The following is a 22,980-nucleotide window of genomic DNA, read 5'->3' as shown; positions in this document are numbered from 1 at the left end:
CCCCCCCCAACTCCAAAATATCATCTGTACCGGTGTCTTTGAAAAGCTATTTCGAATTTTCATTTCAGAAGTCATTGAAAGGCTTTTTTCCCCCTGCACCTGCGTTTGTTTTGCGTCTGTGTGTGTCTGGGGGGTCCGATTGTCCTCCTAGTGCCCAAATTCTCCCCATTTTCCCAAATTGTCAGCTTCAACCACATCGCTGGGGAGTTTGTTCAGATTGTGACGACTCTCTGTGTGAAGAAGTGTCTCCTGTTTTCTGTCTTGAATGCCTTGAAGCCCAATTTCCATTTGTGTCCCTGAGTGCATGTGTCCCTGCTGATCTGGAAAAGCTCCTCTGGTTTGATGTGGTCGATGATCATGATTTTGAAGACTTGAATCAAGTCCCCATGTAGTCTCCTCTGTTCCAGGGTGAAAAGGTTCAGTTATCTCAGTCTTTCCCTGTATGTAATATTGTTATTAGATGCATGTTAAGAACTTAAGGACCCGTGTTCAATAGTAACTGCATCTCGGAGCTGTTATTTCTGATGACTCACGCAATTGTTACGGTTTTAAAAGTGCAATAAAAGTAATAAAAGGACTGCATTACATTCGATTTTGGGACTCTGAGCGCGTTTATTTCAGCTCATTTACAAGCTGTCATTTAAATAAAATAAAGTGTTTAATATTTCACATTTTTTAATAAAACACTGCAGAAAATTTGTTTTACAGTAATACTGGCAAATAAAAACAACGCCTCTCAACCATACAACTAAATGCACTACATCGGCATGGGATTGGTACCTCTGGCTAGGGATGTGACGGATGTGCATGCGGATTTCTGTCGGCTCCGTCACATTCCTAGCCAGAGGTACCAATTCCCCACCTTCCCCACAGTCCGAGTAAAGACCCACATACACTCAAGCCGTTTCACAACTCTCATTTCCCGGCAGGTACGCTGTGCTGCAGTGTTCGCCCTGGGCACCTTCGTGGGCAACTCGGCGGAGCGGACAGACCACTCCACCACCATCGACCACAACGTGGCCATGATGCTGGCACAGCTCATCAATGACGGCAGCCCCGTGGTGCGCAAGGTGGGATGTGTTTCCAGGGTCGGGCTTCCACCCGGGGGGTGGTCCCCGGGCGTCAGTACAGAATCGCGGCAGAACTCGGTGTCCGGAGTCCCCCCTGACTTGTCCGTCTCTGCCCACAGGAGCTGGTGGTGGCACTGAGTCACCTGGTAGTCCAATACGAGAGCAACTTCTGCACCGTGGCGCTGCAGTTCATGGAGGAGGAGAAGAACTACGCCGTGCCCTCGCCAGCCAGCAACACAGGTGCCAACTCCCAGCCCTGGCACCAGACCGGATGTCAGACTCCGCAAGATTTTTTTTTCCGTCAACATATTTGAGTTATTTATTTTTAGAGAATGAATTCTGAATTACTGAATTAAAAAGGCATGTCAACGTGTTTTTTCTGGAAAAGGAAGTCTATTTCTGTAATATACGTGAAAAAATAAATCTACCGCAAAGAAACGATTTTCCAATTCAGTTAAAATAAGCAAAATCATTTCCCCCGTATGGTTTGATTTAAACCCAGAGCTGCCGTGATGCACGAGGCCTGGCTCAGTTCTCACTCCCTCTCTCCCCTCTCCTTTTCTTTCCCTCTTTCCAGAGCCCGGGAGCCTGACACCCGTGAGGGACAGCCCAGCCATCCCCCGGCTCCGCTCTGTCAGTTCCTATGGCAACATCCGGGCCGCTACCACGGTCCGCAACCTGAATAAGAGCCTCCAGAACCTCAACCTGAACGAGGAGGGTGAGGCAGGGATTAAATTTAATTAAGCTGTTAGCTCCCGAGGTAGCATTGAAGCCAAGAAACCCTGTGGCCCCCGAGGACTGGTACCACCGCCCCTCTGAGCCACAGTTTTGTGCCGACGGCTGTTCTGACAAAGTGGAGTGCCTCTGAATGCGATCGATTCATTATTTTGTATTTTGCTACAGTGCAACACGAGTGAAAACATTGACTCGTGCCGTGCGGGTCTGGTTCACCCTCAGCAGAGTATGAAGGTCAGCGTTTCGATCCGCCAACGATCCAGCCGAGGCGCCGAAACCCTGACCTTCTCTTCTCTGCCGTTGGGGAAAGAGAGAGAGATCTGTGCTGCGGATTAGGAAGTGTGCAAATCACGCTCTCTCGGCGTCCCATTGATTTTCCCAAATCGCACCTGACAGGGCCGGGGGTGCATCTGCTTCAGTGGGGCTCTTCAGGCAGGTCGGGTTTCGCTCTCAGTACTAAACCGCGCTTCTGGCAGATGGATAATACCTGCAATTAAGTGTTCGATTGAGACCCGAAGTAGAAGGGAGGTTTGTTTTATTTTTTTGCTAAGTGCGTGTGTTCCTCCCTGCCAGTAGGGGGCCCCATCGCCTTCTCCCCAGGGAACCTGAGCACCAGCAGCAGCGCCAGCAGCACCCTGGGCAGCCCGGACAACGACGAGTACATCCTGTCCTTCGAGACCATCGACAAGATGAGGAGGGTCAGCTCCTACTCCTCCCTCAACTCCCTCATTGGTGAGACGCCCACGTGCATACATACATACATACCAAACACACATGTACAATCATATACACATGCACACACACAATCATACATACATACCAAACACACATATACAATCATACATACATACACACACAATCATACATACATACACAATTGTACCTAGAGACATACACACAATCATACATACATATCAAACACACACATACAATCATAAATGCATACATACATACATACATACATACACACACACACAATGATACATACATACCACACACATACAATAATACATACCTACACAATAATACATAGAGACATACACACACATACATACTTGCATACACAAACACACATACATACACAATCATATATATACATACATACACAGAATCATACACACAATCATGCAGACATACACACAATCATACATACATACAGACACACACACAATCATACATAGACACACAAACAAAGATGTCCACATTTGCACACACACGAATGGCTTTGCACAAATAAAACCGAGAGACTGAGATCACAGTGTTATTTGAACTCCACGTGTTTTTTATGTAATATATTTGCAGCACCGGTTTGTTTGTAGACTTTATACTGGTTTGTATGTAAGAACCTGCAGCTTAAAACTCTCTCACACACAAACACACACACACAAGAAAGAGAAGATCAGACAAGTGAGAGAACGAGAGAGTGAGAGATTCCCCCTCAGTGCGGCTGTCGCCCGGCCCCCCTAGGACGGAGAGTGCTTTTCCTGGTAAATCCTCGGCACACCCGAGGAGCCCTTCCCAGAACCACGCGTGATTGGCAGGGCGCTGGATGCGTTCCGACACGCTGGGCAAGGGCGGCCGTATAGCGTGGGAGAGAGAGAGAGCATCCATTTACTTCCTGCCAGCCTTCTGGGACTCGGGAGCTCCTCTGTGATCGATTGGCCGATCCGTTGGAGGTGCCAGCCTTCCCCACAGCCCTGCCCGTCTCACACTCTGGGCTCCCAGGGTGCACTGCTCCCTCCCAGGCCGACACACGCACTGGTGAGCGAGAGGAAGTCAGACTGGGGAGACGTCATATTCCTGGGGGGGTCTCCTTAGGCAGTGTCTAAATCATTCAGCCCTGCGGAAGAAACATACAGTCGCTCACTAAATAAAGACTGTCACGATCCCAGCCAGCTATATTGTACAGAGGAGACGGTTTCGTGGGCCAAATGTTTGTGCGAAGGGCATTTCTCTGTTGTGTGAATGGTGCTTGGCTTCTCTTTTAGAATGTAATTGCAATCTGAGTAACTCTTGGGCCGAGCCGAGAAAAACTAAATTCCAACACGGCAGTTTCGAGTCACAGGAACAGTCCCTCAATGAGCCGGAGTCAGGTAACGAGCGCGGGATCCTCCCCCGAGGGAAACTGACCTGGTTTCTCTGTGAAGCTGCGATCGCCTGCAGCTCCTGGCTCTCAGTGCCGGGGCCCGGTGTTCCAGAGCAGTGCATGCTGGGAACCATGTTGCCTCCCGTTAGAAGACATCGGCGTCCCCTGGCGATCGACTGCAAGAGTTTTTCGCCAGCGTTGTCAGCTCTGCCGTGCATTTCTCACACTGTGTGTCTGCAGTAAAGGTTATATCGTGTCCTTTCGGCCGTGGGCAGTAACTTGAGTGAGCACACACGCACATACATGCACGCTCACACACACACGCTCACACACACACACACACACACACACAAACCTCAACAATACTCACTGCATGACAAGGTGGATGGCGTACATACACAACATGTGGGAAATGTCAAAGACAGGAGCTAGGCATCCTCTGACTCGACAGATTGAATTGGTGGTGATGTGAGTCCCTCCACTCGGGACACAACATCGGTACGCTGGACCAGATGTCCTGTCCGTCAGTCCGTCAGCCTGGCGCCGCCTCTGAGGTGGCCAAGGTCAGGAATCCCACGTGGGGGAGACTGAGATTGGCTTGCGTTTAATAACTGCGCCATATGCCCACCTCTCAAGAGCAGCCGATGGGAATTCGGTTTTCGAGCGGCACAAATTGCATTTTTATCTGCATCTTATTCAGGTTTTTTTTCTTCACACGGCTTTTTAACGTGTCTGTTTAGTGCATTAATATCCGCCTCTCCCAGGGCCTGTTAGCCCACACTGTACAGCTGTACGGCAGGATCACACATTCCCACTTCCCAGCCGGGCGCCGGGGGAATCGCAGCCCTGCGGTTGTCGGAGGCAGATGTACCGTTTTTCTGTAGTTTTTTTTGCCTGTAATCAACGTCTCCACATTTCACTGCATCTAATGGAAAACAACCATATGTTTACAGCACATAACAGCGTTTCTCTCTGCGTTTGTTGTGTTAAAGAAGAGAAAAAAAATGCCTTTCTTCGCCACGGCGGCTTAATGAGAAGTTTACCATCATCGCTGCTTAACTCTCAGTCATTTTTTAATCATTTTAAACCGTGTTTCATTAGTGTTTTATCATTCCAGGAGTATTCCGATTATGTTAATTGGAACTGAAGTGGATTTTCTTTCTTACTTCTCCGGCACGCTACTTGATTACAGATTAATTATGGCGTAATTTATTTTGGCGTCTCTGCGGACTGCCTCCAGCACTGTAATAATCACTCCTGCGTGGAGTGGCGCGTTACGAGCCGCTCCGAGACTCCCCCTCAAAGCTGCCTCCCTCCCTCCCTCGCATGCGGCACGTTCGTCCCTTGGGTGGCTGGTGTTCCCGAAAGAGACGTTACCTATCTTTCCCTATCTCCGGACCCAAGCTCCCCGTGACCAGCGCCGCGGCCTCTGCAGGGGTTAAACCAGCTCGGTTGCCTGGCTTCCTCGCTTGCAGCATTCTCACTATCCACTCTTTTTTCCTCTCTTCCTCGGATCCCTACAGTCCTTATATAACCTCCTACACACTCGCCGACTGCTGCCTGAATACAGATCAGGGCCGGGGGGTACCGGGAGTGTGCGGAGAGGCGCTGCTCCACTTCTGTCAGGCTTCGGCAGACTCCCTCCAGACCCCCGGATACCCCCTCCTGCTCTTCCTTTTCCTGAAGAAGCGCACAGTGTGCTGGGGGCAGTGGGCCGAGTAGAGCCGTGGTTTACGGAGAAAAGCCCCCCTGAGTGCCGGGATTATGGGTGTGATGGATTGTAATGGATAGCAGATGACACCGCTGCAGGCAGTCCACTGCTGAAGTCTTGTATTGTAGGCCCAGCTCTGAGAAACCCGAAGCAATGCTTAGTGAATTGCAGGGATATACACATAGATATATATTTATTATACACATACACACACATCTTTATAATGATCATAACAACAGCAATAATTATAATAATGATGCTAAAAGACTCTAGCCAAGCTGCTGTGTTGTTGTTGTTGTTTTTTTTCCTGGGAGTGAAAGTCCGTTTCCTCGGCTGAACCTCGAGGCTCATTTCGATGCTAGAGCTGCAGCCTGTTGGTCCCAGCGCTGTGGGCTGTGTTGTAAATCTGGGATCTCGCAAAGCTTTTTCCGATAGGTGGGTGAGGCCGTGTTCAGGTCATCTACAGGAGTTCGCAACCCTTTTTGTGCTAATCCCACCCCCCCCCACCTACCGCCCCTCAACAAACGCTGAGATTGTTCCTCTGCTCACGTCTGGCTGAGCGGGATGCCCTCGAATCGACTGGCACGAGAGCAGAGGAGGTCTCTGATAATTAACTTATTACGCAAAGAATAAAGCGAGGGTTAGCCGTCTGAATACGACGTGGGGGGCCACTGGTCGGGAGGGTGTGAGACGCACGCTTGGTCAACTGTAGGCGAATTCCCTGGGGGCGACTCGCAGACTGGCCGGTCAACTCAAGAGTCCCCTGTGGGGTCTGCTGACTGTTAAGGAGACACTCAACATGGATGCCAATGTGCTGCTACTGAATAAAGGTGGATGAAGACTATTGAATGATCGGTCCGCCTGAGTTAAAGGGCGTCTCTCTCTTGGCTGTGTTGCAGGGGTGTCCTTTAACAGTGTGTACACTCAGATCTGGAGAGTGCTGCTGCACCTGGCCGCCGACCCCTTCCCCGAGGTGTCCGACCTGGCCATGAAGGTCCTGAACAGCATCGCCTACAAGGTGAGCCTCCCCCCATGTTTAAACTCTCTACATCCTTCCTCTTCCTGCTCTCTGTCCATGTGACTCACACCAGCACCTGATTGGCTCTCTGTCCATGTGACTCACACCTGTGTCTGTGTGCATTGTTGTTTGCCTGTTGCAGCAACTTCATCAGGCTTGGGAAAGAGCCGAGTATTCCTGCTAGTGCCTGAGTGTCATTTCTGTGCAGATCCCCTCCCCCCCCCCCCGGTGTGCCGTGCAGAGCGCCCTCATCGCTGCGGTCTCCCCCGTCTCTCTGCCGCACGGGCCCATCCACCGCCGCCGCCGCCACCCCACGTGTCCCCCAGCATTTAGTTCTGTGCAAATGCAATTAAGCAAAAATTGCTCCCTGAAGCCCACAGAACGAGAGCGCACAAAGATGGCCATAAAACTGCTGTGCAAGTTAAGGAGGTAATAACTAAGATTGCATAAGGGGTCCGGTCTCCTCTCTCTCACTGTCATTACAGCCCCACCAGCCCCTCATGACTTTAAATCTCCTTTACTGTTCTCTTTCGTATTTAACGCTCCCCTTCATAGTATTTTAGCTGCTGAGGAACTCAAGGTGTGTTAGGGAGGCTGATCTGCTCTCTGCCGACGCCCCCGTGTCCTGTCCTGGGCTGGGATTCTGTGTTTGTGTAACAGAATAGACTAATAACTGACAGACGCCTGTCCATCCTGTCAATCAGTCTCACACAAAGTGTGTAGTCGGGCCTCTTTGCCCCGCAGTGAACAGCTGAAAGTATCATCCGGCAGGCAGGCAGGCAGGCAGGCAGGCATGGGGAGGCCTAGACCTTAGTTTTGGATTGCTTTCACCTATGCCCAAAAGAGAGAGAAAATAAAATAAGTATTTCTCTCATCTAAAAATCCCAAAATGTAATGCTTTCCTGTTTTCCTCCGCCGAAGCAAACATCCAAAAAAATTCCTCTTCCTATTTTATTTATTTCCAACCTACCAGTATTTCTTGCACATCTTGTGGTATTCTAGTCAGTGTTTTTTTTTTTTTCGAACTTATTTTTTACATATATATATGTGTGTGTGTGTTTTTTTATTTTGTGTTATGCTGCTCAGGGTGTTTCTGCACTTCTGAGAGACTCTCTGCTGGAGAAATCCAAAGGGGTTTGCTCCATTCCTCTCCACTTGAAACACAGCACTGACATTGATAAAGTCTTTGAATCGCTGCCTCTCGGTGGGGAGAGAGAGATGCAGGAGGAGAAAGAAAAAAAGAGAGGGAGAGAGAAATAGATAGTTAAGGGAAACCTGTGTTTGGCATGCAGCTCCACTTCTGACAGGCCCTGCGCTGACTCACTCCGCCGGCCCGCTTGATGCCTGAATCTTAACACGGGCCGAAAGTCTTCAGCGCGGTGCGGTCGGTCCCCCGTCTCGGCAAAGCTTCAAAGCCGGAGTTGGGGAAGAGTTTTACCGCCTGTGCGCTGACAACTCGCACAGTAACACAACCCCTCCGAACCTGCCAGAGAAGGAAAGAGGGAAAGAAAAAGGGGAAAAAGCTTGGAAAGATTAAAAAGTCAACCCCAGTCGCCATGTTTTTTTGTGTTGTTTTTTTATTCTCTCTTAATTAGGGCACCCTTTGTGACCCATCGAGCGAAGCCGTGTCTCTTACGTGTCTGTTACGTGAGGGCAGGAAGTTGTTGTTCTTAGCACTCTGCCGCTCAGAGCCCTTGACACGGCACCGTATTCAGGAGTCGCACAAAGGAAGCTGGTGAGAGCAGGGGGGGCGGCCGAGGTGCTGTCTTAATTAACCGCTCTTGTCGGCCGTCTGTTTCGGGTCTCAGTGGTTCCGGCGGTACTTGGCCGGTCATAGAAAAACACACAATGATACTCGTCTATGGCGGCAACAACAGGATCAAAGAGAACTAATTCATTTCCCCCCCTGCCTTCCTTTTTTCCATTTCGCTGGGCTGTTGTTTAATAGGCCTTATTGGACTTTAATTTCTGTTCTGAAACTAGAAAAGGCTGAGTCAGGGAGCGCCGTTCATTATGAATGTACAGACAGCGCACAAGAGTTTTTATGAAAAAGCTGAAACCATCTCCTCTCGGAGGTTGTGAGGATTGTTGTCACCTGTGTTGTAGTGCAGAATGAGAGTCTTTCTATAAGGGAGGACATTGTGAAGTGTTTATAGGTATAGATACTGTAACTCGCATAGATAAAGGTATAGATGTAGTTGAATCGCCTCGTCATAAAAGAACGATATGTCAGAAGTTGGTATTCTGACATAAATTTGCATGGGCTGTCCGTCCACCGTGACACAGTGTCCTGGCAGTGTTCTACTGGCGGCACAGACCTCAGCTCTTGGCTTTCTCTCCCTATCTCATTCCCTCACTCCCTCTCTCCCTCACTCCATCTCTCTCTCACTCCCTCGCTGACTCTCAAGATGAATGGCTGGATCAAACCCAGGTTTGGGAAGGGGAGGTGATAGGATTGATATGCAGCCGGGGCTTCTTGCGATCGCCGTCCTGAGAGATGGGAGCTGCCAGGGCCTGAAAGGTCACACGCCAAGAGCACGGCTGACATTTTTCGGGTTGCGCCGCGGCTCGGACAAGCCACTCCATCAGGAGATAGACGAGGGATTAACATTTACGCCCCGCGAAACAGGGGACGTGGCGCTCAGGTCACCGGTGCAGTTGGGAGGAGCCGGTCCAGCTGACCACCGCTGGCATCCTCCAGTTCCACTGCTCCAATGGGTCAGAAGTTAGACTTTGTTGAGAAACTTGTTTTAATATGTCCCAGCTCTGTGCCTCGGACAGGCTTCCCCTCTGTACTGCTTCTAGGGGACTTTGAACCAGGTCCAACTGCTTGAGACTTTGAGATGCAACGAGCGATCGTTGACATGGCTGTGGCCCTGCCCCCAGGGTGTGGCCAGCCTGTCACTCAATCTGGCCCCAACAATCCCGAGGCCTCGTCTGAACAGTGTCGAGCTGGGAGTTGTTTGTTTAGAAGTTACGGCACTTACTCTCACTTCAGACTTCAATAATTTAACATGTTCAAACGCAGAGCTCTTCTGGTGTCCGTAAGACCGCGGATTTGCCAGTTTGTGTCCGTCGGGGAGCTTCTACATAGATGTGTAGTGTTGCATTTGTTTTTTGAGCTGAAAAATATATAAAAGTTAGTAAAAGAGCCTCCCAAAGGGAAAGGTATACCGTTACAAAAACACTACGGCTGAAGTTTACATTCGCGGCGTGGGTTTTAATAATGCAACCGGTGTGGACCCACAATGCATTGTTTGGTCCCTTTTGTTTTCATGAAGTAAGAAAACAATTTCAAATGTGGAACGTCACTCAAGTCTTCGCTGTGGACAGCTTGACTTAGCGCTTTGCTTTTTCTTTCTTAAAAGCAAAACTAATCGTAGTGTGTTAGAAAATAGCAAATGGATAGACCCCAAGAACCCAGATGTGTTTAATATGTATGAGCTGTCAGGTGTAGGTTTGGGCCCCTTCATTCGGTTTTTCCAGTGGCCTCCGCCTCAGTGTTATCGATGGGAGAGGCATTAGTCCTTCCTCGGATGTTCCTGCCCTGCTGTTTGCGCCGCGGCTTTGGTGCTGTGTAGAGCCGACGTAAATTCCACTACCGGCGAGTCCACCCTTAGCCACCGGGTGATAAAAGGAAAAAGAAACACTGTGAATTTGAACAAATTAAACATGGCTATAACCCTCTGGTTGGCAGCCTGGCCTGCTCAGAATCCGCTCCACCGTGTCGCGTGGAGGAGCGGTTTCATCCCCTGCTTCGCTCCTCCACCACAGGGAGGTTGCGCTGCTATCACTCAGTCTTGTTGTGAATTAGGAAACGCATTTGTGTTGCTGCCGTGTATAGATAGATGGATGGACGGCTGGGCCCTCCAGCGAAGTGACATCTCCGAGGAACGGGAGTAAATCAGGCCCTCAGAAGAGGATCACGGGGAGGGGGTGATGAATAGAGGAAGACAGGACGCGCTGAGGAGTTTATCTTCGGCTCCGCATTGTTTACGAGGAGAACAGAGGGCTGTCACATAAATCCGCTGCGCTGTGAAGATCGCGGCCGGCCCTTTTCATTTAGAATAACGCCGCGCATCAACAAATTACTTAATCCCTCTGTTACCAGGTGCCCAAGACGATTGTTTTTAACGGACTGCGTTGGATGGCGGATATAGATCTGCAGCAGAAGATATGTCCCGGGCTCCCACAGGGTTGTCCAGCTTGGACACCCGATTAGCCCAGAGACGAAGCCGTGAAAACAATAAGTGCTGAAAAAAATAAAATGCACGTAAGACAGGCAGCTCCAGCCCCTCATCTCCGCAGCGAAGTCAAGTGTTCGTCAGCAGGCATCGTAACCGGTCCTCTCCTCGCCGTGAAAGAGGGGTTGGGGAGCGGGAATCCAGCAGCAGCAGCCCACGGCGTATTAATAAATAAGCACCCTGCTGCCGAGACGGGTAGTTTTAAAAAACTGTCAGGAAGGAGAGAGTGATTTTTGCAGAGGGATGCATTATTTAGAGCATTCTGGCAGAGGAAGGGGAAGAAAAAAAAACCTCCTTTAGAAAAACATGAAACAGTTTTATTTATTTCTTTATGTTTATTTACTGTGCTGTATTGTTCGGGGTGGCAAGGCTGTCACCCGGTAAAGGATGCAGTTGCGTTTTTCAGTGCCTTTTCTAGTCCTACGGCGATTGGCACGCTAGAAAAGGCACCGAAAACCGCAACCCTCCGGTGGCCAAGAGCGGCGACTCCAGCCGGCTCCCATCATCCCTCTCTCTCTCGGCACGAGCTGCGCCAATTCTGTGTAATCAGTACTTTCAGTGAATCTCCGAAAGCAGCGGTAATATAATATGAGCTTTTAATCATTCATGCGCCACGAAAGAGAAAAATCATTTTGTGTGAGTGCGTTCGGGGGGGGCGCGGTTCACAAACAAGAGTATTCATTTCACGTTGGCAAAGTACCGGGGAAAAAAAAAAAGTAGAGCTAGTTTTCTTCAGGGCAAACAGTCCTCTGACAGCGCTGTGGATTTAATGTATTTGCAATAAAAGCGATGGATTTGGCGAGATTGTATTTAAGGAGCCCTATCTCTCTCTCTCTCTCTCTCTCTCTCTCACCTGCGCCACGCTAATTACTTTTTCATCTCCCGCTCTAATTAATCTCCTCGGTTCCGAAGTGCATCACTTTGTCAGATCAGATGCTTGAGCGTCGCAGTAATGCGTGTCATTTTTCAACTTCTTTTTATTGTTTTCCCGCTCCCGTTTTTTTTTTATTTCTCCCCGTTTTTAATAAAGTGTGACGCCGGGGGCTGGGTAAACTCTCCAAACACAGGCTATTAATGTTCGCCTGTTTGTCAGGCACACCTTCATTGGGAGCGACGCACTCCCACGCACACACACACAACAAACTTCGGCACACAAAGCACGGAGCATCGGAGGCTTAACTCCTGGAAAACAAATTGCACTGCTATCAACTTATTATTTTCCCCTTAACTACTGATATTACTATCATGTGGTAATACTATCTACTGGAAATATTTTTAATTTTCCAGCTCAGCAGAAGAAAGAGGCTCAGGGTTTCCAGGTACGCTTAAGTGGATTGCAGTTGCTCTGTAGCCACACATAACTGACTTGCCTGTTTATCATCTGACCTTCCGGCACTGAGTATTATACCATGAATACAGCATCCCTTTGGTGGATTTGGAATATCCCCGGGGCGACACCGCAGACTGGGGCACTAATCCACTCCTGGAACTGTGTGTAGTGCTATGTGCACCCACAGCCTTCACATATGCCACGTCTAAGCGTTCCCAGAACTGCGATCACAGAGCTGCTGGGAGCTGCAGTGCGTGGTGCAGCCTGGTCCCCTCTCCCTGTCAGGGACCCGGCCGCACGGAGAGCCAGGTGTTTGTTCCGTTGTGTTCCACCGGCTCACTGCTCTCTCTTTCTCGCTCTCTCCCTCTCAGTCTCTATCCCTCTCTCCCTCCCCGCAGGCCACCATGAACGCCCGTCCCCAGAGGATCCTGGACTCCGGCTCCCTCACCCAGTCTGCCCCCGCCAGCCCCACCAGCAAAGGAGCGCACATCCACCAGGCCGGGTGAGTGGTGGCACGGTTTGTGCACGACGGTCTCACCACCTGCGTGTCGCACAAAACAGGCAGAGTGCAGTTGTTTGGTATACGTAGTGCCTTCTATTCCACTTACTGTAGCATTTTAAGTTTGGCCCCCTCGGTGCCACATTGCCTGTAGGGTGGGTATGTGGTGATGTGGCCTCTCTGTAACGCCCTGCCCTTCCTCTCCTGCCATTCCAGCGGCTCCCCCCCGATGCCCAGCACCAGCAGCTCCAGCCTGACCAACGAGGTGCCCAAACCACCGGTCCGAGACCTGCCCCCGGCCCGGCCGCCCTACACCCCCACGCTGGGTGGCCAGGCCCCGCACTCGCACCAGTTCCCGCGCACACGCAAGATGTTCGACAAGGGCCCCGATCAGGTACTGTACTGGCCACGGAGCCCCCCCCCACCGCGCCTCTCCGCACAGCAGGTGCCCACCGTGTCCCGGCCTGGCGTCAGTCCCCTTCAAAGGGAGACGCATAACAGCCTTGTTAAAGGTCGACTGTGGCATCAGAGGCCCGTGTCATCAGCATGTGTGTGTACTGTGTGTTTCACATGAGTGAGCGTGTAACACGTTTATGGGGCTCCATAAATCTGCAACTTCTTCAAGTATAATAAAAAATGAAATTAATCTGATCGATTTATTACAGTATTAGCCTGATTAAGCAATTAAAAGCTGGGGTGCAATGAGCCTTAATTAACGAGAAGTAATGAGAAACCTTTTCTTTTAGGATTCGTTTTAAATTATTATTGTTGTTCTTTAATGAAACCTCAGCACCATAATAACCGGCACAATTGAAGTTTTTTGGTGTTTTGCAGTGAAAGCAGTCGCCGATGATCAAACTTGTTTCGGTGTCATGTGTTTGCTGGTTTCCCTTGGGGTTGTGTTCTGTGTGTGTGTCGCTCGTGTTTATACGCGTGTGTGTGTTTGTGTTGCAGATGGCTGATGACGGTGATGAGCCAGGCGGACACCGGAACTTCATCAGCGCTGCCATGCAGACCGGCTTGTGCGACTGGAGCGCCAAGTACTTCGCTCAGCCCGTCATGAAGGTACAATGGCACAGCCCGGCACAAAGGACCCCTCTCTGAGTCTCGCTCCCTCTCTCCCTCTCTCGCTCTCTCGCTCCCTCGCTCCCTCTCTCTCTCTCACTCTCTCACTGCCTGATCCCTGTTAGTCTCCGTTTCATTCTTTCTCTCCCATTTCGTCTGTGTCCCTCTGTCCCGTTGGTCAGCCCCTGCCCCCTTTCCTCTCTCACTGTCCCACATCCATTCCTTCTGAATTAAGCCCCTCTCCTTCGCCACTGGACAAGTCTGACCTCTCCAGCACAAGAAGAATAATCATTAGAAACTCTGGGAACTCTACATTTATTTTTATGTTATTAGTGCTATTGAGATGTGGTAGTGCCTTCAACCCCGGGCCTCATCTCGTCTCTCTCGGCCAGCCTCACCCGCCCTCACCATTGTGCCGTGCTCAGCCGGCGGGAGGGCTGTAGAGGGTGCGCTGTGAATTAAATTGAGCCCTGACGAATCTCCATCAGCAGTCCCCGTGTGGGCTTTGTCTGCCATTGATCGGGTTGTACTTACATGTGAATAATCTCCGCCTGCATGAACACTTCTGTGCTCTCGAGTTTTTGCGAAACGAGTGCATTGGATGGCGGGGAAGCTTTTGTTATGTCTGCCATTGGGTCAGGGTGTCGCTCACTGGCAGATGAGCACGGCACACTTTCCTAGTGATGGGAATTTCGAATAATTAGCTGTTCTAATACTCGTGATCCAAACTTTTCATGTAAAACTGGGTGAGGAACAGCCAAACTCAGCTAACAAGGTGAGGTTGCTGAAGACTGTTTACTGTCACCCATCTTCTGTCCGGAGAAGTCTGGTCAGAAGTGGCCTTCATTGGAAGACTTGTGGCCAAAAAGCAATACCTCCGATGTGGCAACAAGGCCAAGCGACTCAACTATGCACGAAAATACAGAAACTGGGGTGCAGAAAAATGGCAGCAGGTACTCTGGTCAAAATGTGAAATATTTGGTTGTAGCAGAAAGCAGTTTGTTTGCCGAAGGGCTGGAGAGCGGTACACGAATTAGTGTCTGCAAGTTTGGGGCTGCATTTCTGCAAATGGAGTTGGGAATTTGGTCAGAATGAATGGTCTCCTCAATGCTGAGAATATCTTCAGCGTAAAGAAGAACAAGGAGTACTGGAAGTGAAGGTATGTCCCCCACAGAGCCCTGATCTCAACATCATCGAGTCTGTCTGGGATTACATGGAGAGAGAGAAGCAACTGAGGCTGCCTAAATCCACAGAATAACTGTGGTTAGTTCTCCAAGATGTTTGGGCCGACCTACCTGCCGAGTTCCTTCAAAAACTGTGTGCAAGTGTACCTAGAAGAACTGATGCTGTTTTGAAGGCAAAGGGTGGTCACACCAAGTATTGATTTGATGTAGATTTTCCTTTTGTTCACTCACTTTGCATTTAGTTAATTGATAAATATAATCTATTAACAATTTTTGAAAGCATTCTTACTTTACAGTATTTTTTCACAGCTGCCTTAGTCAAACTATATATACACTCACCTAAAGGATTATTAGGAACACCAGACTAATACTGTGTTTGACCCCCTTTCGCCTTCAGAACTGCCTTAATTCTACGTGGCATTGATTCAACAAGGTGCTGAAAGCATTCTTTAGAAATGTTGGCCCATATTGATAGGATAGCATCTTGCAGTTGATGGTGATTTGTGGGATGCACATCCAGGGCACGAAGCTCCCGTTCCACCACATCCCAAAGATGCTCTATTGGGTTGAGATCTGGTGACTGTGGGGGCCAGTTTAGTACAGTGAACTCATTGTCATGTTCAAGAAACCAATTTGAAATGATTCGACCTTTGTGACATGGTGCATTATCCTGCTGGAAGTAGCCATCAGAGGATGGGTACATGGTGGTCATAAAGGGATGGACATGGTCAGAAACAATGCTCAGGTAGGCCGTGGCATTTAAACGATGCCCAATTGGCACTAAGGGGCCTAAAGTGTGCCAAGAAAACATCCCCCACACCATTACACCACCACCACCAGCCTGCACAGTGGTAACAAGGCATGATGGATCCATGTTCTCATTCTGTTTACGCCAAATTCTGACTCTACCATCTGAATGTCTCAACAGAAATCGAGACTCATCAGACCAGGCAACATTTTTCCAGTCTTCAACTGTCCAATTTTGGTGAGCTTGTGCAAATTGTAGCCTCTTTTTCCTATTTGTAGTGGAGATGAGTGGTACCCGGTGGGGTCTTCTGCTGTTGTAGCCCATCCGCCTCAAGGTTGTACGTGTTGTGGCTTCACAAATGCTTTGCTGCATACCTCGGTTGTAACGAGTGGTTATTTCAGTCAAAGTTGCTCTTCTATCAGCTTGAATCAGTCGGCCCATTCTCCTCTGACCTCTAGCATCAACAAGGCATTTTCGCCCACAGGACTGCCGCATACTGGATGTTTTTCCCTTTTCACACCATTCTTTGTAAACCCTAGAAATGGTTGTGCGTGAAAATCCCAGTAACTGAGCAGATTGTGAAATACTCAGACTGGCCCATCTGGCACCAACAATCATGCCACGCTCAAAATTGCTTAAATCACCTTTCTTTCCCATTCAGACATTCAGTTTGGAGTTCAGGAGATTGTCTTGACCAGGACCACACCCCTAAATGCATTGAAGCAACTGCCATGTGATTGGTTGGTTAGATAATTGGATTAATGAGAAATTGAACAGGTGTTCCTAATAATCCTTTAGGTGAGTGTATATAGTTAGATGTATATAGAGAGATATAGATATATACATATATATATATATATGCACCAAAGTACAATGTGAAGCAGCATTGCCCTCCACCGTCTGTATACTCTGATTGGCCGGGCAGACTCGGGCATTAATAATTCACCACAGACAGCCACTTCATTAGGACCTGTAACAGTGGAGACGTGTCCCTGCTGGAGAGGAAATATGAACTTTGTTAGAGATGTTTAATTTTCGACAGCTGGCTGAGATCAGAGGAGACCGGCTGTGTTGAGCACTCCCCAGGGCCGGGGAGGGGTCCTACAGGGGCTCCCTGTCTGAGATCGGGGTCTCGCTTCATCACACGGGCCGGGTGGCTCCACAGCAGGAACGTCTCCGTGGGCCTCTCACTCTGCATCGGCCGTCCCTCGGCCCAACTCCCTCCCCGTCACATCGGTCTCTAATGATGGCGGCTGGACGTGATCTCGTTCTCCATTGATGGAGCAGTGGCAGGGAGCTTTTTTACCTCTCTCTCTCTTTCCTCTCTCCCCTCTCCCTTCACTTCTCCTCTCCTCCTTCACTTCTCTCTCTCCTCTCCTCTCTTCCTTCACTTCTCTGTTCTCTCCCCTCTCTCTTTTTTTTTTTAAATGAGTATTATTTTATTTTCTCCCTGCCTGAATTATTTAGTCTAATTCCAGCAGGGGGGCCGTCAACAATTCACTATGAATACATTCGGCGAACCGCTGCAAACTGAATTTTAAGGAGAGCTTTTTCAAGTGTAGGGAAGTTTTTTTGTGTTGTTGTCGTTTTCTTTTGCTGGATTGATTTTACTTTTTTGTGCACTTTGCAAAGCATTGAGTTTATCAAAGAGAGAAAACAGCAGAACTACTGTGGGATTGAGTGGGTACGGCACCAGGATGGCCTGGTGATCGAGCCATGCTGTTAGCTGGCTGGGAGGCGGGCATACAGTCCTGCTGGCCGATGCCAGACCCCCGGAGGAGTACAGTCGTGCTGTGGGCTGCGCATCTGTCCCTGGCAGCCTGCGTGGGCGTTTGCTTTCCTCCAAAAATGAAACGAAAAATGATAGTCAGATTTTACTGATGTTGATAAGATATGCCAGAGTTTATTGGCTTTATAGGCGGAGTGGTGTATCTCTCAGTGTTGGAGGGGGACAAATAGCAATGCTGGGTTGTGGAACCATTCTGGAATTAACTGGTCTTGACCGTAGAATGCCCCCGTTCTCACCCAGCCGATCAAACCCTTAATGCCACGATCGAGTCGCCAGCCCCCGAGGATGGATGTGCACAGCGGCAATGTGTGCCACGTAGTGATGTCTCTGCCGCACTCTCCGTATGTTCTTCCCACGGCCCCGAAGATGTACGATTATTGCTGCCGCTCTCAAGTCGCAGTCGACGCTAGCGGCGGAGAAACATTACATCGCATAAATGCTGCGCGAGCGAGTGACTTCGCCTGCCTGAGGCGGAAACCGATGCCATTCAATTACCCCGACTGCGGCTGCGGTGCGGCAAGATTATTGCTCAGCGCCGAGATGTGTAGGTCACAGGCCTGTCAGTTCCTCTCTCCGTTTGACTTATAAGGAATAAACGGTTGGACGACGGCAAAAGCGGACTCTCTCTCTCTCGCTCTCTCTCGTGCTTGAGGATGGGAGTGGATTAACATAGTGTATGTACTAACTGTGAGCTGCTGTTCGATATTCAGGGGGCAGCGCGGGGCCGAGTGTTTAATAAGGCAGTGTGGTGGAGTGGGGGGGTGTGAGAGAGGGCCCATTAGAGTCCATTACAGTAATCCTGGCGTTATTATTCTCGCGCGGCTCCTCCACTAATACATGGAGCAGTAACGCCTCTCAGAGACCACATCAGTGTCCCTCAGAAGGGCCGTTGAGTTTAACAAGGCTTTGTCTCGGGATCCGTTGCTGGCTACGAGAGTGAGGGTTTCTCCCTCTCACTCACTCACTCACTCACTCTCTCTCTCTCTCACACACTCCAATCCTGAGCTGCAGTGAGATAAACCATATATGAAGTTTATTTCTCCTGTAGGGAATCCAATACTTCATACTATAATGGCTGAATGAATTACCAGGCTTCATATAACAAGGGATGAAATGTAAGCAGCTCTGAAACGCTTTCCTCGTGGCCTTCTCTCTCTCTCTCTCTCTCTCTCTCTCTCTCTTCATTCCTGTCAACCTTTTTTTTTTTTCTGTGTAAAATCCTTCTGCATTTTTAACGATATTAAATCGGGCCCTTGGTGAGAGTGAGAGTCTTTTTTTGTTTTCCCCATACGGCATGTTTAATGAGAAACGATGGGGGGGGGCATGCATCATTGAACCAACAAGAAATTAAATTAATTAATTAGTGTAACAGGCACGTGCCCCGTTTATGTGCGGTGCAGTGATGTGGACCTGCCTGTCAGAGGAGCACAGTTTGCTCCCTCCCTGTCTCTCTCCTCCATCTCTCCCCCTCTCCCGGGCTGTGAAGTAGCTATGTCTCGGCTCTCGTTCACTTTTTCTCTCAACACAATCAGACACGGCTGTTTCTCGAGTTTCAGTCAGCACTCCTGTTCCAGGTGTATCCAGTGCTGAGATCAGCCTTCGTGTCTCAGTTGTGTGGTACAGAGTGATGTTGTTGCTCTCATGAAGTTTGTGTGTGAATAAAGGTGTCTGTCACATAAATCTTTGATGATCCCAATTCCTGTTCAAAACGTATGTGTGTATGTACAGATGGGTGACAAATTAAAGGAAAAACCTGAATAAATGAATGCAGGAACATAAAGAATGCAGATGCCTCCAAACAGGTTTACTGCATGATGCAATTAAGCAATTAACATCCTATCATGCTCTGTGGCATGTATACAAATGCTGAGCAGGTCCAGATGACCTCAATTTTGGATCAAGATGGCAAGAGGAAAGGATATAAGTGATATGGTCAGATGAATCATCCTACACCATATTCTCAACAAGTGGGCGAGTGCATGTGTGGCGACACCAAGAGACCGGTACAGGCCTGACTGCTTGACCCCTACAGTGAGGGGGTCCAGAGGCTCTGTTATGCTGTGGGGGCATTTTCCTGGCATGGTTTGGGTCCACTTGTCCCCTTAGAGGTTATTCTGAGTGATCACCTTTATCCTATCGTGACACATTTCTCTCCTGATGGGAGTGGTCTCTTCCAGGATGACAATGCCCCCATCCACAGGGCACGAGGGCTCACTGAATGTTGTGATGAGTATGAAAATGATGTGAATCATATGCTATGGCCTTCACAGTCACCAGATCTCAATACAATTGAACACCTATGGGAGATTTTGGACCGATGTCTTAGACAGCGCTCTCCAGACCATCATCAAAACCCCAAATGAGGGAGTATCTTTTGGAAGAATGGTGTTCATCCCTCCAGTAGAGTCCAGAGACTCATAGAATCTGTGCCAAGGTGCTCAGGCACTGGGTGTTGACCGCTGTCTTCTCCTGCAGATCCCGGAGGAGCACGACGTGGAGAGCCAGGTGCGCAAGGAGAGGGAGTGGAGGTTCCTGAGGAATGGCCGAGTGAGAAGGCAGAGCCAGCGCATCACACAGCGCGGTGAGGGGCGCCGGGGGAGAGGAAGGGGAGAATGTGAAAATGATGGAGGGTGGAAGGAACTCAGAGGAGAGGAGGAGAAATGAGAGAGAAGATAGAGGGATGGCAAACACTGAACAGAGGCTGAGTTCCTTTCATGACTCTGCCCCCCCACCCTCTCTCTCTCGCGCTTTCTCACAACAGCACGCACACACACAATTTATTTATTTTAATTCTTTACCTACACACACACAAACAGAGCATTGTATGTCAAAGAAATGTCCTATGTTGCTCTGTGCTGTAAGAGTTTCATTAGTACAGGATGTGCTCCTGAGGAACAGGACACACAGTGCAGATGATGATACGAGACGGACTCGCACAGTGCCAGGGGGGAGCAGGTTCGAGGGTGTGTGGGGTTTTGGCTGTGTGTTTTGTCAGCGGGGGCTCTGTACTCAGGCCTGTGTCCCAGTGCCCCCACTCACACCAGCGTGCGCCGGCTGTTTACAGGAATCTCCCGCCTGGACGACCAGATCTTCATCAACCGCAACCCCGGCGTGCCCTCGGTGGTCAAGTTCCACCCCTTCAACCCCTGCATCGCCGTGGCCGACAGAGACAGCATCTGGTAAGAGCTCAGGCGGGGGGGCGCTGACCGCGCTGACCACACTGACCACACCACACAACCGATGACACCGCGTGCAATTATATTTGTTTGTGTGTTGTTCTTTCTTTTCTTGGTAAATAATTATTCCCTGGGAAAGCTTGTGAATGTCAGAATGCCCCCCCCCACTTCCTACACACACACACACACACACAAGTTAATGAACTGCAGAGTAACACTCCGCGCTGATCTCATTAGCGTTTGGCGCAGTAGCGAGCACGCAGAGCGCGTGGCCGCAGGGTGCGCTGACTGCTGCAGCTTTGAAAGGACAGCCAGGGTCCTAATTGCATTAGAAATCGCACTGCAATTTAAGGAAGCCCTGCAGGCCGCGACTAATTTGATATTGGACACGGTGGGGAGTGCCGTTTTGTGCCGGAGCCCCGCCTGGCTCGGCAGTGCGGCGTGCGCCTGTGCAAGGGATTCGGCTTCACCTCCAGACATCTCTCAGCGGTACTGTCCCTCACATCGTTGTGTGTCCTCCAAGCCCCGGCCAAAAAAAATAGAAACAAACAAGTTTCCCCTCTGTCAGAGCCGGCGGACCTGTGAGTCTGTGCCGGCGAGGAGCACTCCTGTCCCTGCAGCGCGGAGGCCCTGCACTTAGTGTACCTGTAACTGAAACTCCCCCAGAGGCCAGCAGGTCAAATTTAGGGCAGCTGACCCTGTAATTGATTCGCCGGAGCTGCCAGCAGGCAGGATAAATCATTTCAGGTGAGATGAGAGCCGAGAGCCGCCGTGGGAAGCGGGACTGAGTGAGAACGGCTCTCTGCTCCTCGGCTTTGACCTCCAGTTTGTGCTCTTCGTAGGGTTGACCCTTTAAAACTCCTCGATGAGGAGCAAAACTGGGTCTCTAGTGGAGTGCAGGTGTGTCCCCCATGCAGGTTAACATTAACTGTTGACCACCTGAAGTGTAAATAAAATAAAATACACACACCTGGTGTTGCTGTGCTGACAGTTGAGCTTTAGGGGGATAAACCTGCTGTAGTCCCTCAGAGCCCCACCCCCCGGCCTCACCCCTGTTTGTTCTCCTCAGCTTCTGGGACTGGGAGAAGGGGGAGAAGCTGGACTATTTTTACAACGGCAATCCTCGCTATACCCGCATCACGGCCATGGAGTACCTGAACGGACACGACTGCTCCCTGCTGCTCACGGCCACAGGTGAGCGAGAGACACAGACGGACAGAGACGAGAGTGTGTTTGAGAGAGAATGACTGTGAGTGATTCAGTGAGTGAGTGAGAGAGAGAGCGCAAGAGAGATGGAGAGGGTGAGTCAGTGAGGGAGGATGCCATCAAATTGAATGTTGGGCGGTGTGACCTCTCATCTTTGCCCTTTGACCCTTGTGGCTAAGAGTCATGTGAAAAGGTCATCTTTAAGACATGTCGTTTCCTCGAGTAAGACTACGCAATCCTCGCGGTAACAGATTGAGCACGAAAGCAAACACATTCGGTAACATCTGAACTTGGCACACCTTTCCTAGCGCACTTTTCCTCCAAAATAAACTGAACATCTTGACACATTCAGCCCCGGGTGCTTTTCTCTCTCTCTGACTTAGTTTGATGGATCCCACAGCTGTTCGTACCCGAAACAGACATCCTGTGCCAGGCAGCGTGAACCTTAATTGTTTCCCTGGACGGCGTGGGCGTTTGTCAAGGTTTTACTTAATGAGCCCGCGCCCGCTGCCTATGCCCTCCGGTCGGCCTCCATCTGTTCGGTGTGCGTGGCGGCACTCCTGGCGCTCCTGCCGACTTCGCCCCCGAGCCTCTTTGCTGAGGTTGCTGTGTGGCACGCTGTCTACTGTCTACGGGGTGCCTGTGTAGCAGACCAGGGTCTTCCTCATGTCGATCGTGACCAGAGGCTGTGAAACGCAAGGAACTGGCCCAGGCATGAGCTCGTTCCCGGGGGGGTGTGGTTTAGTCTTTCCCAGCAGGCTGTTCTTCTCAAAGCACAAACAACCACAGGTGGGGGTTCCCTAGATTAGGATGTGCAGGAGACGCAGAGGAATTTTGGTTTTGCCTTCTGTCGCTTTTCATAGTTTTCACCAAAACCCTGATTTAAAATAAATACACATATAAAGAAATAGACTTTCGAGGCTCCACAAGTTCAGTTCCATTAAGCTGACGAGAGGCCTTCAGAAAGAGCATCAGGACAATCGAGCGTAATAGACAAGATCCCCAGTGCTGTAAACGCAAGCATGAACAAGACATCCTGCCTCTGAATTTAGAAATGTATAATTAAGTAATTGATTAATTGGTTCATGTATTGGTTAAGACCCGGGGAGACGTGCAGTT

General features: G+C 49.8%; 1 protein-coding gene across 8 annotated transcripts in view; it reads left to right on the top strand.

The window, feature by feature from the left end:
* Positions 1 to 22,980, top strand: part of rptor (regulatory associated protein of MTOR, complex 1) — a 120,652-nt gene that overhangs the window by 79,204 nt on the left and 18,468 nt on the right. For 4 of the 8 annotated variants that reach the window (XM_066704304.1, XM_066704298.1, XM_066704300.1 and 1 more), the window contains 11 exons: positions 930 to 1,070; positions 1,190 to 1,310; positions 1,648 to 1,788; positions 2,379 to 2,537; positions 6,502 to 6,620; positions 12,566 to 12,696; positions 12,910 to 13,087; positions 13,648 to 13,758; positions 19,955 to 20,060; positions 20,544 to 20,658; positions 21,725 to 21,849. In XM_066704304.1, coding sequence (XP_066560401.1) covers positions 930 to 1,070; positions 1,190 to 1,310; positions 1,648 to 1,788; positions 2,379 to 2,537; positions 6,502 to 6,620; positions 12,566 to 12,696; positions 12,910 to 13,087; positions 13,648 to 13,758; positions 19,955 to 20,060; positions 20,544 to 20,658; positions 21,725 to 21,849 — 1,447 coding nt within the window. The remainder of the gene's footprint in view (positions 1 to 929; positions 1,071 to 1,189; positions 1,311 to 1,647; positions 1,789 to 2,378; positions 2,538 to 6,501; positions 6,621 to 12,565; positions 12,697 to 12,909; positions 13,088 to 13,647; positions 13,759 to 19,954; positions 20,061 to 20,543; positions 20,659 to 21,724; positions 21,850 to 22,980) is intronic. The other 4 variants (XM_066704305.1, XM_066704302.1, XM_066704303.1 and 1 more) reach the window with 3 other exon arrangements.

The sequence above is a fragment of the Amia ocellicauda genome, chromosome 5, assembly GCF_036373705.1.
Source record: "Amia ocellicauda isolate fAmiCal2 chromosome 5, fAmiCal2.hap1, whole genome shotgun sequence".
Classification (NCBI taxonomy): Eukaryota; Metazoa; Chordata; class Actinopteri; order Amiiformes; family Amiidae; genus Amia; species Amia ocellicauda.
The sequence above is the reverse complement of the archived record's forward strand: the minus strand, read 5'-3'. Positions and strand labels throughout refer to the sequence as shown.